The following is a 16550-nucleotide window of genomic DNA, read 5'->3' as shown; positions in this document are numbered from 1 at the left end:
AACTCAAAGGCATCGATTCTTCTATGGTCTTCCTTATTCACTGTCCCGCTTTCACATCCATATGAGGTTATTGAAAATACCATGGCTTGGATCAGGCGCACCTTAGTCCTCAAGCTGACATCTCTGCTCTTCAACACTTTAAAAAGTTCCTGTGCAGCAGATTTGCCCAATGATAGGTATAGATGAAATAAAATTGGCCAGGAATTAAAAATTATTGAAGCCGGATGATGGGCACATGGGGGTTCACTATATCATTCTCCAAATGTTTTAAAATGTTCAAAATAAAACATTTAAAAACATCTATTTCTTGTCTATATTTCATTAATATCTTTATGTTCATATCCCATAGATATTAAGGCAAGTACATCTTCCAAATGATTGCACATATAGTTGGATTAATTGATTCTTTGTTTTCTTCATTGTCAATTAACATTACTGTCTTTGTTTTCTTTTTTGATGTGTGTGTATGCGTGCATGTAGGAGATGGTTCTGATCACTTTAAGATTGATGGCAACAGTGGTGAAATCAGAACAACTAGAATCCTGTCGTATGATTATAGACCTTCCTACAGGGTTACTGTGATTGCCAGTGACCAGGGTATGCCTCCCCTTCAAGGACAGGCAGTTATTAATATCCAGGTAATGTTCTGCTCACCATAGAATGAAAATTGGTATTTGCTAGGTTTTATTAGGTGTTTTTTTACAAGTGCACTAAATACATGAATACTCTTTTATGAGAACACTGCACACAAAAGTGTACTTTTTGATTGTTTTTAGAGGAAATGTTGTTGTCAAATGCTGTTGAGTCAGTTCTGACTCATAGAGACCCTGGATAGGGTTTCTGAGCAGCAGCTGGTGGGTTTGAACCACCGACCTTGTGGCTCAAACTGACCTTGTGACCCAGCATATTATCCTGCAGTGCCATAGCAGGACTCATCCAAATAATTTAAAAAATCACATGGTACAGTTGTGCACGAGATATTTACCTTCATAACTATATGGGCATTGATGTTGCTTTGTCTATAATGATGAACAAAATGTGTCTTTTCTTTTGTTGTTGTTGTTAAGTGCTGTAGAGTCAGTTCCAACCCATAGCGACCCTGTATAGGGTTTCTAAGAAGCAGCTGTTGAGCCTGAACCGCCAACCTTTTGGTTCAAACTGATTTTGCAGTCCAGCACATAACCCACAGCACCACACCAGGAGTCTGTCTTTTCTTATACTTGTTCCTAAATTCAAGGACCTGGTAAATTTTCAGGGGAAACTTGTGTGCAAACAAATGGCTATACAATAAATTGCATTGTTTTTGTATTTTTAATACTAACAAAAGTCACCTAAGATCCATATTTTAATACTTTTCTTTAGTCATAATAACAGATGAGTTGTAGGAAGTCTCTATAGTAGAAAAAAAATCACACCAACCAGCCAAAAATCAGATGACTCTGCACAGCTAAAATTTTCTGTTTATGCACATAACAATTAGTTATATGTTTTTGCTATTGTTGTTGTTAAGTGCCATCAAGTTGGTTCTGACTCATAGTGACCCTGTATAGGGTTTCTGAGGAGCAGCTGGTAGGTTTGAATGGCTGACCTTGTGGTTCCCAATCCAGTGCTGATGCTACAGTGCTATACTAGGAGTCCTATGTTTTTGGTTTTAGGCATGTATAATAATCAATGTGTTGTTTTAGTTGTGTGCCACTGAGTCAGCTTTCTGAGAGTGGCTGGTGGGTTTGAACTGCTAACAGTGTGGTTACCAGTCCAATACTTACAGTGCATGATATATATTCCTAAAATTTCTGTTTCCAAATTATAGCATTTATTATTAAAAATTCATGAGTTAGCAGAAAATTCTATATGGTCTCTTGTTTCTAACAAACAAAGATGCATAGTACTTACAATATTCACAGATTTTGTCATTGTATATATCCTCACTGCATATATTGGTCAATGTATATATTGGTTTCTAGTATTAAGAGTAATTTGGACTACTAGCTATGCCATATTCCCACTGAAGAATCACCATGACCTCACCAAACAATCATTTCACATTTTACAACAAATGGGGAATTGTACAATTCCGTAGTTTCTTATTTCCTAGCTATTATGTACTTTTTCATCTCCAGAGACATACTGGGATTATGTCATATGAAAGACATTTGCTTACCAATTAACGTATGTATATTATAAAAATGGAATGAATTCGCTTTCAAAATAATGTCGTAACATGTATTGATACAACTGTTTTAAAAACATCCCAAATTAACAGCGACTTTTAAATTTTTTTTAGGTAATACCACAACCCAAAGGGAGAGCTGTCATTTCCCAAAATATCAGACATCTAGTTATACCAGAAAACTTAAAGCCTGCAAAAATAATGAGCTTAATAAAGTCACCTGACCACCTTCAACAATATCATAGTGGAAAGCTACATTTTAGTATCATTGCAGATGACAAGGATGGCCATTTTGAAATTGACAGCTCAACTGGAGACTTGTTCCTTTCTAAGGGACTTGATTATGAAATGACATCTCATTATCTTTTCAGGGTGGTTACTAAAGACCATAGCAAAAATCCTCCCCAGAACAGCACAGTCTTTCTTAGTATTGATGTGGATGATCAGAATGACCACTCCCCATCTTTCCAGGATGAGTTCATTGTGATAAGTATAGAAGAGAATGTTCCTATAGGTACTCTGGTGTATGTCTTCAATGCCAAAGATGGCGATGGCAGTTTTCTGAATAGTAGAATACAATACTTTATTGAATCCCATCACCCTGGAATGAACCCATTTCTCATCCACCCCTCATTTGGAACATTGGTCACTGCATCCCTCCTTGATAGAGAGAGTGTTCCCACCATCATCCTGAAAATAACTGCATCTGATCAGGCTGTAAATGTGACAGACCGACGACTGAAGTCACTGATGGCGAAGGTAGTGATTTTAGACGTGAATGATCACAGCCCTACGTTCATGTCCTTCCCCACTGCTCAAGTCAAAGAGGATGTCCCAGTGGGCTACGTGGTACACCACATAACTGCTCAGGATCCAGATGAAGGAAGGAATGGAAGAGTCATATACAGCATCCTCTCAGGAAATGAAAATATGACCTTTAACCTAGATGAGACATCAGGTACTGTGCAGAATTTGTCACCTTAAAGTCTCTGGTCACTTGTGTATATTTATCCTTTCATTCCACCACCCCCCACCTTTGTTAAAATGATAAACCAAAAAGCAAACCCACTGCCATTGAGCCTGTATAGGGTTTCTGAGAATGTAAATCTTTATGGGAACAGACAGCCTCATCTTTCTTTCATGGAGCAGCTGGTGGGTTTGATCCACCGGCCAGTGCTCATCCTACAGTGCCACCAAGAAGCATGTACTTTTAAAAAAGTGGACTTGATTTACTTGTAAATCATAAGCCTAGAGGATAAAAAGTCGAATTTTTAATGGTGACTTTGTTTTGTATCTACCTCATATCTATGGTCTGCAAATACAGCAGTCAACATCTTTGCTCCCATTGTGGGTCCTCACAGAGTAGGAGATTAAAGTCAAATAAGCAAACAAAACCAAATGAATTGTAGTCTAGTCAATTCTGACTCATAGCAACCTCATGTGTGCAAGAGTAGAGCTGTACTCAATAGGGCTTTATTGGCAGATTTTTCGTAAGTAGATTACAAGGCCTTTCTTCCAGGGTACCTCTGGGTAAATTCAAACTACTGACGTTTCAGTTAACTGAGCTCTTAGGAACATGACTAACCAAAAGCATTATACAAAGACTTTATGTGTATGCTTACCTTTAAACTCACACAAGCATGCATTTGTAAGTAGCTGGAGACACATATCTTTAAATGACTGGGCTATTTAAACATTTGCTTCTCACATCACCTGTGGTGGTTGTGTGTCATCAAGTTAATTTTGACTTATAGTGACCTTTATATTGTTTCCAAGGCCTTAAATCTTTACCAGAACAGAAAGCCTTGTCTTTCTCCCATAGAGCGACTGGTGGATTTGAACTGCTAACCTTGCAGTTAGCAACTCAACATGTAACCCAATATGCCATCAGGGATCCCATGTCAACTATAACACTCCATTTTTTGCAGACACATTTAGTCACTCATTGCCACATCATTTGTCCTGCTATCACCATGATTCCAGATAGCATCTACTGAAAATCAGATGTAGTTTGATGAAAGATTATATATACAAAGAATCATTGCTATGAAATTGGAATTGAACTTCCCTTTACCTGATTTTCAAGGAATATTAAAAATGAAATGCACTACTATCACATTCTTTCTCTGTCTCTTTTTTTTTTTCCCTTAAACTCAACTCAGCTCCACATAAGCCTTACAAAAACCCTCAGATATATGCCACTTGACCTAACTGCTAGTAAAAGCATTATTTGGAATGGGTTTCAATGTGCTATACTTAGAAGTCATGTTCATAGTCTGACTATATTAAGTTGGAAAACTTCATCAAACTATCCTCAGGTCTGTGTGGACCCAACCTGCATACCTAGCTGATGTAGAGGTAGTCCAGACCAAGTTGTGGATTTCTGTTAGAACCAGGTCTCTCCAAGGGTCTATTTCAGCGACTCTTAAAACATTTTCCAAGATGGTTAAGGAAAGTCTATTTCTGATTGTCAAAGATGATGGATAAAATTAGATTGCATCTCAGTGATAATGGTATCATGAATCTTGAAAAATTGCATTGACTATTTCAGTTGAGACATTGTTCAAAGATGTAAAGCAATAATTGCTTAATGCATTTGTATGAGACAGGTCATTTTTTCTTTCACCAAGGCTCACATATATCTTATATGTGGGTTTTTCAATGGCTGTGAAGGATAAAGTGGTGAGTAATTGTTAACAATATTTTGAAATCCGAAATTTTAATTCTTATTTAGTTATTTAAATACAAACTCTTATAGGGTAAGCTTGTTTTAGAGACACAAATAGCAAACCAAAAAAAGTGACAATTAGAATAATGTAAAAGTTGTGTGTGTACAAGACTTTATCACATTTTGCTTATGTGAGTTACATGTTTAAATGGAAGTTGACTGGAGATCCGTTTTATTCATGATTGTCTGAATCATTAAGTCTTTGCTCTTTATTGTTAATAAAAGACACTTAACTGAAAGTAAGTATAGAGACTCTTCAAGAAAAAAACAAATACATTTAAAGAATGCAACCATACATATTTTTATTCTTATTTATATGATGTTAGTTTCCTGGCAGTGGTGGTGGTGTTATGCCATGGGGTTCTGACTCATAGTAAGTGACCCTATATAGAGTTTCTGAGGCTGTACATTTTTAGAGGAACAGAAAACCTCATCTTTCTCCCTCAGAGAGACCAGTGGACTCAAACTGCTGGTTTTATGGCTAGCAGCCCAATGCATAACCCCCTGCACCCCAGGGCTCCTTGTTAGTGTCCGAAATACCTTTTCAGATCAAGGCAGACACTAGAAGATATATAATTGTGTTGTAGCACTCTCGGTATATAATGGGATAAATTATTTCTGATTTATCTTTTGTCCTTAAAATGCTATTTGAGATGCCTTTTCTTACTAGTAATGCTCTTTTTTTGTTCTAGACAACATATTAATTTAAAGTTGACTAAATAAGGTTTATTGTTTGATAGTTAAAGCTCCCACCAAGTTCTTATCAAATTATATAAGTTAGACTTAGGTAGAGTAAGCATGATTTCACTAAAGAATATTCAGTATATGTGGTTTTTCTTCTCTTTCTAAACAGGCCTACTAACTACAACATGTTTTTTGGATCATGAAATCAAAAGACAATACATTCTGGCCCTTCTGGCAAAGGATGATGGCATACCTGCACTTTCTTCATCCCAGACCTTGACAATCACTGTACTTGATGTAAATGATGAGCCACCAGTATTTAAGCAACACCTGTATAATGCTTCAGTTAAAGAAAATCAGAATCCCGGAGAGTTTGTTGCTAGGGTGGAAGCTATGGACAGAGATTCAGGTAATTTAAAAATATGGAAATTATGCAGTTAATGCTAAAAAAAAAATACAAAAATACAAAATTCAAAGATCACAATTAATATAATTTAAACTAGCTATGGCCCAGGGAAATGAAAGCAAATGCAAATTATGTCAAACTCTGTATACTTCTTTATGTTGTTGTTGTTGTTAGGTGCCATTGAGTCGGTACCAACTCATATCGAACCTGTGCATAGCAGAATGAAACACTGCCTGATCCTGGGCCAACCTCACTATTGTTGACATGCTTGAGTCCATTGGTGCTGCCACCTGGCCAATCCATCTCATTTGGGGTCTTCCTCTTTTTCTCTGACCCTCCACCCTACCAAGCATGATATCCTTCTCTAGCTACTGGTCCCTCCTGACAATATGCCCGAAGTATGAGAGGCGAAGTTTGTCCATTCTGGCCTCTAAGGATCACTCTGGCTACACTTCTGCCAACACAGATCTGTTGGTTATTTTGGCACCCCATGACACTTTCAATATTCTCCTCCAACACCATAACTCAAATGTGTCAATTCTTCTATGGTCTTCTTTATTCACTGTCCAGCTTTTACATCCATATGAGGTTATTGAAAATACCATGGCTTGGGTCAGGCACACCTTGGTCCTCAAGCTGACATCTTTGCTCTTCAACAATTTAAAAAGGTCTTATACAGCAGATTTGCCTAATGCAATACGTCGTTTGATTTCTTGACTGCTATTTCCATAAGTGTTGATAGTTAATCCAAGAAGAATGAAGTCTTTGACAACTTCAATCTTTTCTCCATTGATAAGAATGTTGGTTATTGGTCCAGTGGTGAGGATTTTTGTTTTCTTTACATTGAGATGTAATCCATACCGAAGGCTGTGGTCTTTGACCTTCATGAGTAAATGTTTTAAGTCCTCTTCACTTTCAGCAAGCAAGGTTGTATTACCTGCATATCGCAGGTTTTTAATGAGTCTTCCTCCAATCCTGATACCACATTTTTCTTCATAGAAGCCAGCTTCTAGGATTATTTGCTCAGCATACAGGTGAATAAGTATAGTAAAAGAATACAACCCTGTCACACACCTTTCTTAATTTTAATTCATTCAGTGTTCCCATGTTCTGTTCGAACCACTGCCTCTTGGTCCAGGTACAGATTCCTCATGAGCACAATTAAGTGTTCCAGAATATTCATACTTTGCAATGTTGTCCATAGCTTGTCATGATCCACACAATTGAAAGCCTTTGCATAGTCAATAAAGCACAGGTTAACGTCTTTCTGATATTCTCTGCTTTCAGCCAGGATCCATCAGATATCAGCAATGACATCCTTCATTCCATGACCTCTTCTGAATCTGGTTTGAATCTCTGGATTTTCTCTGCCAATGTATGCTTGCAGCCGTTTCTGTATTACCTTTAGTAAAACTTTACTTGTGTGGGATATCAAAGATATTGTCCTACGATTTCCGCATTTTGTTGGGTCACCTCTGTTTGGAATGGGCATAAATACGTATCTCTTCCAATCAGTCAACCAGATAGCTGCCTTTCAAATTTCTTGGCAGAGATCAGTGACTGTCTCCTGTGCTGCCTCACTTTCTTGAAAGATTTCAGTTTTTATTCCGTGGACTTCCTCTTTCAGTATCATTGGCTCTTGATCATATGCTACCTCTTGAAACTGTTGCACATCAACCATTTCCTTTTGGTACAGTGACTCTGTATTCCTTCCACCTTCTTTTGATGCTTTCTGTATCATTCAATAATTTGCCTAGAGAATCTTTCAATAATGAAAGTTGAGACTTGAATTTTTTCTTCAGTTCCCCCAGCTTGAGAAATGCTGAGTGTGTTCTTTCTTTTTGGTTTCTGACTCCAGATTTTTGCATATTTTGTTGTTATATTTGGCTTTATCTTCTCAAGCTGGTCTTTGAAATTTTCTTTCCAGCTCTTGTACCTCACTCTCCAGTGTAGATATGCTAAAGCAAATGGAAGAAAATACTTGTTTATATCACATAAAAATGCATACACAAGTCAAGATAGCACGTGCTTCCATATCATTTGATTGCATTGACCTTATTATTATTCATGCTGTGTTGTGCTGTTTAGTGCTCTTGAGTTGGTTCCAACTCACAGTGACTCTCTATGGGTTTCTGAGGAACACATGGTGAACTTGAATGACTGACTTTGCAGTTTGAACTGACCTTGAAGTCCAGAGCATTAACCTGCAGTGCCACTGGACTCCATTATTATTCAGAGCGGTTGTTGTTGTTAAGTGCCATTGAGTCAGTTCCGACCCATAGTGACCCTGTATAGGGTTTCCAAGGAGCGACTGGTGAATTTGAACCATTTAATTAGTATGCAAGTTATTGATCTAATCTTGATGGTAAACAGAAGTATAGACAAGTACCCCATTATTTTCAGAATCCGCTATTTATGTACACTGAGTATAAGAACATAACTCAGTCTTTATTACCTGTATAAATAGCATAGTGTGAGAGTTAGAATTCTGGTGCTACCGTTGCTAACTTTGTTGTTGTTGTTAAGTGCTATCAAGTCGGTGGTGACTCATAGCAACCTTGCATAGGGTTTCAAATGAGCTGCTAGTATGGTTCAAGCTGACCTTATGGTGTAGTACTTACCAAGATTCCTATAAAGAAATTATTAAACCTCTCTGTGCCTACTGGCTCATCTGTAAAATGGGGATAACAGTATTACTTAATTTATAGTTGTTTTATGTGTTTGAAATGAATTGTCACATGCAAAGAGTATAGCTCAAGGTCTGGAACAATAAATGCTCAATAAATGGTGATTTCTATTATTACTATTGTTAGGATTGTTAATAACAACTTCTAGGTCCAGACAGATAAATTTAAAGTAACAAGTTATGGTGGGTATAAATTTTTAGACTTGCTTTTTAATATGTCTGTAGCTCTTTGATCCCTGGTATGACACTATTAGATAAGCACTGGACTGGTAACTGCAATAGCATAGTTCTTTTGGCATTTAAGTTTCAGGTGCTTTAATGTTCTGGTTTTACTTTAAACAAAATAATTACAATTATTTCAGTACAGTTTTTTTTTTTTTTTGCAAATGGGGGCAGTGCTGGCTGCATGGTAGAATTCTTGTCTTTCATACAGGAGACCTGGGTTTGATTTCCAGCCGTGTACCTCATATTCAAATGTCACCCGTCTATCATGGGAGGCTTATATATTACTATGAAGCTAAAGGTGCTTCAACCGAGCTTCCAGACTACAGCAGACTAGGAAGAAAAGCCTGGTGAACTAATTGTAAAAATCAGCCATTGAAAATCCTATGGATCACAAAAGTTGGCTTCTATTGTGCATAAGGTGACGATTAGTCTGAATTCATCTGGACAACAGATAACAACTTCAACAATTTAGTATTAATAACATATGTTGAATTTTCCCATCTGTATTGACATGGATAATTTAATAAGCCCAAATTTTGAATTCACAGTTGTATATAGCAAGTAGAGTCCTGGTGTAGTGCTGTAGGTTAAGCACTAGACTGCTTACTGCAAGGTTGGCAGTTCAAATCCACCAGCTGCTCCTTGGAAACCCAATACAGAGTTGCTATGAGTCAGAACCTACTTGATGGCACTTAACAGCAACATATACAATTGGATTACATATTAGTGTAATATTTTGTCGTATTCTTCCAAGAATAATAATAGAAATTTCCATGGAAACAGTAGCATTCACAATAGCATTTCCCCCCTAAACTGTTAAATCATTAGGGTAAAAGATGCGTTACTTGAGTTTTAAAACGAAATTATATACCATTTGGATGCTTTGTCTTTTGGGGAAGCATCATCTTTTAATGAAATACATTTAACATGAATTTGTATATGTTGCTATGAACTCTTTCAAGCAGTAACCTAATTTTCTCTCTTTGACCAGAGTGGGGCAGTATGATCAAAGAGTTTTTCTAAGTATGCTCAAAGACACATGACTGGAGTTTGTTAACAATTGTTCCAACTGTTGCTGGAATCCTCTACTTAGCACATTCCCAGCAATATCATTTTTAAAGTAATAGAAACAATATAGAATATACATGAACTTTGTGTTTTATCATAATATCAGTTCAGGAAAGTTCTCTTAGAATATTTTCTGTTGTAAACTGAGCAAGACAGGGCAATATAGAAACTACTTCCCAAAGTATAAAAACATGTATTGTACCTACCACTGATGTGATGCTAAGGTATATAAAGGGAGTTCTGGTGTGGCGCTCTGAGCTAATTCAACAGACTGCAAAGTCATTTGAACTGCAAGGTCGATAGTTGAAGCTCACCAGCTGCTCCTTGGAAACCCTATACAGGGTCACTAGGGATCGGAATTGACTCAGTGGCACTTAACAACAGCAACAACAACAAGGTATATAGAATGCTTCTCCTTGGGCATAATTTTTTTTATGAGCTTTCTTTCTTGTAGTGGATTCTGCTGGAATGATTTTCTTTACTCCAATGTTTAAAGAGGGAGGAAAGAGTTTTTCTTATTTTTTTTGCATACATCAACTAAAGTCGATTATCATAAATTCACTCTTCTTACTTTTACTTCCAAGTTGCCTAGTGTTAGTGTTGAAACCATTTCAAATGAATGGTTAGTAACCTGTTACTTATACTTCTTATAATTAAATAGAAAGATAGCTACTTTAGAGATTATAATGCTGCCTAAGAATTTAGATGCAAAAATTGTTTTCTCCAGCTTTGCATTTATGGATGTTCAGAAAATAATACATTAGCCTCTTCTTCAGTCACATGTTTTGAAGATAATTTTGATTAACTGAAAATCTCAGTGTTTTTAATGAGGACAGATTCATTAAGCAAGTGGTTGTATGAATTTGCCTGTACCCGCGTGTTTTTAACGTATTTTCCTTCAGTCATTTTTTTACCCCCTTCTGCTGGCTGGGTTAAAACAATGAAAAAGGATTATGCATGAGAATTAAATGACGTAGTCAAGATTTTAACATAACTGGCATCAACTAGTAATTTATGAATGGTGTACTTTATAGTATGTACTTTAAAAAATACTATAGCATTTCTTAATACTAGAAAGTTTAACATATGTTTTCTAGTATTATACAATGTAGTGTGTTTTTTGTTGTTGTTATTGTTGTTTTAAATGTAGACCAACAGTGTTGTTTGACATTCAAAACCCATAGGAATTAGAGCACTGGATGTTTATGTATTTGACTCACATGAATTCTAACAGAAATTTCTTCTTTCATTAAAAGGGAAAAGCTACCACCATGTTTTAATGAAGATACTAAAACTGCTACAGTATTTCATGGTATCAAAAGAGCTACATTGTTAGCAAGCAAATCTATCACTGCAGCGCCCCTTCCCAACTCCCTGGAGGATAGGATGCCCCACCAAGGAAGGAGAATAACTTTACTTAATACTTTTTCTATGAGGGTAGTGAAGAAGAAAAAAATAATCTAGCAGTACATACCATACAAAACTGTTCAGTTTTATAATGAGATCTTATGCTCTATTCCACAAAAAAACGGTTTCCTCTAACTGTATTTTGGTGTGATGCTGTGGGATAATACACTGGACCTCAAGGTCTTTTGAATTTCAAGCAAGCCTGTGCAAATTCACCAGCTGCTCCTTGGAAACCCTCTATAGGGTTGCTGTGAGTCTGACCTGACTGGATGGCACTTAACAAAAACAACAACAAACTGGACTTATGATCTACATCTAGTGTCCTGTAAATATCACCTATTGGAGGTGCATCCACACCCACCAGCACTTAGAGGCAAAAGAAAAGCTGTGGTTTCACTGTATTGCATTGAACCTTGTTGTTGTTAAGTGCCGTTGAGTCAGTCCGACCCATAGCAACCCTATAGAGGGTTTCCGAGGCTGTAAATCTTTACAGGAGCAGAAAATCTCATCTTTCTCCCATGGAACCGCTGACCTTGAGGTTAGCAGCCCAACTCATAAACATTACGCTACCAGAGTTCCTTTGCATTGAACCTAAGATACCATATTTCCAAGATGTGTTTAATTTCAGAAATGTGGGGGGAAAAGGTGGCTTAGAATTAATGAAATATGGTAAAGAGGTGTTTCTTAGAGTCTTAGCCTCTAAAATACACCTGCCAGACTTGAGAGCTGTCAGCTTTCTCCTTGTGGGAAATTGTAAGGCACCGTTCTGCAAAAACTTTAGAAGTAGAATTATTTACACATACACCAAAGAATAAAGTGTAAGCAAGTTTAAAATATGTGACTATGTGGTCTTTTCTGATCATCATTTCTTACTCTAACAGACTACCTGTTGACTATTCAGGATTTTATTAAGAATAAATCCGATTTTTTATGGAGTGGTATTTTACCAGTGTAATCTACTCAGATGATGTAGCGATCAGCTATTCCCACATATTTTATGAAAAGTTTCACATTGACATGCTCCCTATTTCTTTCACAGCTTTAGTTAGATTCAGTCCCAATCTAGCAATGTATTGAGAGAGTGAATAGAATTCAGGCCATGTAAGTTTCCCTGACTTTATGCCATCATTCTAGCAATTTTGATTCTGCTTAACATGTAATCAAGATATATTAATAATTACTGGAGATTTGGAATCTAAGTTGGAAACAAAAAAGGATGGTCTGTAGTTGATAATATGGCCTTAGTAGTTCAAACCCACCAGCCACTCCTTGAAAACTCTCTACAGGGTCACTATAAGTCAAAAGTGACTTAACAGCTCTTGACAACTGCACAACAGTGTTCCTTTTGGAGTCCTGGTGTGGCACTGTAACTTAAGCATTGGACTGTTGACCACAAGGTCAGTGGATCGAAGTCACCAGCCATTCCTCGGCAACCCTATATAGGGTCACTATGAGTCAGAATAGACTCAATGGCAGTTAACAACAACAAGTGTTTCTTTTAGGACCTGATGCATTTGAATTATGGTATTGGAGAGGAGAAGAATATTAAAAGTACCATGGACTGCCAGTAGAACAAACAAATCTGTCTTGGAAGAAGGACTGCCAGTAGAAAAAACAGATCTGTCTTGGAAGAAGTGCAGTCAGAACATCCCTTAGAAGCCAGGATGGCCAGACTTTTGTCTCTCATACTTTGGGCATGTTGTCAGGAGGGAACAGACCCTGAAGAAGGGCATCATGCTTGATAAAATGAAAGGTCAGCGAAAAAGAGAAAGATGCTTAATGAAATGTATTGATACAGTAGCATCAACAGTGGGCTCAAACATAACAACAGTTGTGAGGATGGCTCAGGACCAGGAACTGCTTTGTTCTGTTGTGCATAGGGTCACTATGAGTCAGAGCTGACTTAACAGCACCTAACAACAACAAAATAATGCTTTTTGGAAGACCCTAGCAGGGAGTTATCTGGTAATGACAGGTGTGGTTTGAAGATCACCAACCGCAGCATCACAGGACAGAGTGTAGAGGAGTGGATTTAGATTTGAGACAAGGTCACTTAATAGCTAGTACATCAAGAACTGTAGGAAAAGTTCTTCACATGAAAGAAGAAGGGGTAAAGGGAACAGCAACTGTGAAAGCTCCAACACAAAGAAACTTAGTACATCCAGAAAACAGAGGAGAAGCCAGAGGGCCAGAATCTAGTGGGAGAGACACTATGAGATGAAGAAGGAGAAACAGAGTCTAGGTCATAGGGGATGTTGTGAGCCATGTAAAGTGTTTGGATTTGTTTTTTTTTTAATTCATTCCAACTCGCTTTCCTCCCTTTTTACTTTTTAATTCCCGTTTAACTTTAGGGTCTCCACTTATTCAGAATATCTTTCTTTACTAAGTATTCTCTTCAAAGCAGCTTATGCTTACCTAGTTGTATCTCATCATGTGGAATTTTAATTACTTGCTTACTTATCCGTATCCAGCACTACGCGGTAAAGCACTGTTGTTGTTGTCAAGTGCTGTCAAGTCGATTCCAACTCATAGCAACCCTGTATCGAGTTTTAGAGGAGAGGTTGGTGGGTTTGAACAGTTGATCTTGGGGTTAGCAGTCCAGCGCTTATCCTACAGCACCACACCAAGACTCCATAAGCACTATAAGGGTAGAGAAATGTTCTTCTTAGCAGATGATCATAGCACCTGTCATGATACTTTGGCACCTAATATTACTCTTTATATGTTTATTGAATTAGCTAATTAATGAATAAGTTATCTACCTGTGCTGTCTTCCCTGATTAAATTTCTCATTGATTTCATATATTCCATTATTGTCTATTATTTCATGTATTTTAACTATGCAAGATAAAGTAGAAGGTCAGTGAAAAAGAGGAAGACCTCCAATGAGATGGATTGGCACGATGTGCTCAAGCTTAACAATGATATTTCACGGGACTGGGTGGGCAGTGTTTCATTGTGCTGTGCGTAAGGTCTCTATGAGTCGGAATTGACTTGATGGCACCTAACAACAACAACATAATTGCTTTGGAATCCTGGTGTGGTGCCATAGGATAAGCACTGAACTGCTAACTGCAAGGTTGGCAGTTGAAACCCATCAGCTGCTCCTCAGAAACCCTTTACGGGGTCGCTATGAGTCAGAACCAACTGGATGGCACTTTACAGCAACATTATTGTCTGCAATACTTTGATTTAATTTTCTATCCCACCAGAAGGAAGAACTCTGAGGACCAAGATAGTGATTTGTTATTTAATGGAATCTTTCCAGTGTCTGTTGTTGTTGTTGGAGTCCTGGTGTGGCACTGTGGGTTAATGTGTTGGATTGCATGGCCCATTTGAACTGCAAGGCAGGAGGGTCAAGTTCACCAGTGGTTCAAAGACTCAGTTGTTCAAGGTCAGCAGCTCAAATCCACCAGCAGTTCCTCGGAATCCTCACACAGGGTCACTATGGGTTGGAACCAACTCCCTGGCACACAGCCACAACAGTATTTTTTGTTGTTAAGTGCTATCGAGTTGGTTCTGATTGACAGGGACCTTGTATAGACTTTCCAAGGTAAGACTGGTGAGTTTGAACTACTGACCTTGCAGTTCAAATCAACCTTGAGGTCAAGTGCTTATGTTACAGCACCACACTAGGACTCATCTGCCAGTGTCTGTTGTTGTTTAATGCCATCGAGTCATCTCCAACTCATAGTAACCCTGTATGGGGTTTCTGAGGAGCTGCAGGGGGATTTGAACTACTGATTTTGCAGTTCAAGTCTTATCCTGCAGTGCCACACCAGGACTCCATTTCCAGTGTTTTTTTGTCTGGTGGTGGTGGTTGTATGCCATGGAGTTGGTTTCGACTCATAGTAACCCTGTACAGGGTTTCTGAGGCTATAAATCTTTACAGGAGCAGAAAGCCTCATCATTCTCCTGCAGAACAGCTGGTAGGTTTAAACTGCTGACCTTGTGGTTTGTTTAGCACTCAGTAAATGTGACTTGTACAAATGAACACATGAATAAATGAATGAAGCAACCAAACAAATAATTAAAGGCTAGTGTTATTGTTGTTAAGTGCCATCGAGTCGATGTCAACTCATAGTGACCCTGTATAGGGTTTCCAAGGAGCAACTGGTGTGTTTGAACCACCGACCTTAGGGTTCAAACCGACCCTTCAGTCCAATACATTATCCTGCATCACCACATTAGGACTCCAAATTCTAAATAAGCCATAGTAAAAGACTTTAAAGTTACCCTGTGAAGGGTAAAAAGTCTAGGTTGGGGCAAATGTAGGTTTGCAACTTACATTACAAAGATCTTATGTATCCCTAATAGAATATTAAGGATTAGAAGGTGAATGAGTTATTGCATTAAGGATAAAAGCTATGTAGAATATCAGAAACAAATTTTTTGAAGGTTTCAGCATCATCATTCAACAGTATTTGATTCTTTTCCCTCTGTTTTGTTTTGGGTTTTTTTGTTTGTTTGTTTTTTATGTACACAAAAACACTCAGCAATATATAATCATTTAAACAACCAAATGGCTCGTTCTTCAAGCCTGCCTCCTGGCCACCAACACACAGCCTTTCTCTTCCATGAATCTAGAGTCCTCAGTTGCTCTATCTCTCCAGGTCCTTATCTCTGCCTCCATCTCTGTTGTCATTGTTTCTCTGTATAGGGTCCCCAGTCCTGCTCATGCTTGTCTCCCTTGATAGTCCTAGTGTCCTCTGTTCCTGGAATGTAAGATTCACTACTCCCCCTTTTCATTACACTACTACTTTTACAGTTGTGACAGTCACAATTAATCATGATAACAATTTGTTGTTGTTGTTTTCAGGTGCCATCGGTTCTTTACTGACTCATAGTGACCTTATGGACAGCACAATGAAACACTGACCAGTCCTGGGCCAACCTAACTACTGTTGCCATGTTTGAGTCCATCGATGCTGCCACTTAGCCAATCTATCATGTTGGGGGTACTTTCCCTCACACACTCTGAAATTAAACTCTATCTTGAAAACTTGTAAGCCAGTCACTTCTTGCCTTTATAGCCCTTCCCCCCATTTTAGATAGCCAGTGTCTAAGTTACCCATCTCTATCAACCCTGTATACAGAGAGATAGGATTGATAGTGGATGTGAAGACTCCTTCCCTCTCAGTTGGTATTTTGAGCTACTACATCCATAAGTATAGGT

The 16550-nt window shown here is 37.9% G+C and overlaps 1 protein-coding gene across 1 annotated transcript in view; it reads left to right on the top strand.

The window, feature by feature from the left end:
* The window catches only part of DCHS2 (dachsous cadherin-related 2), a 192027-nt gene that overhangs the window by 103681 nt on the left and 71796 nt on the right, over positions 1-16550 (top strand). The window contains exons 10-12 of the mRNA XM_006867930.1: positions 481-638; positions 2285-3128; positions 5752-5991. Of these exons, the coding sequence (XP_006867992.1) occupies positions 481-638; positions 2285-3128; positions 5752-5991 (1242 nt within the window). The remainder of the gene's footprint in view (positions 1-480; positions 639-2284; positions 3129-5751; positions 5992-16550) is intronic.

Source organism: Chrysochloris asiatica, unplaced genomic scaffold (genome assembly GCF_000296735.1).
Source record: "Chrysochloris asiatica unplaced genomic scaffold, ChrAsi1.0 scaffold00112, whole genome shotgun sequence".
In the NCBI taxonomy this organism is placed as follows: Eukaryota; Metazoa; Chordata; class Mammalia; order Afrosoricida; family Chrysochloridae; genus Chrysochloris; species Chrysochloris asiatica.
Note: the sequence above shows the minus strand (reverse complement) of the source record. Positions and strands in the feature narration are given on the sequence as shown.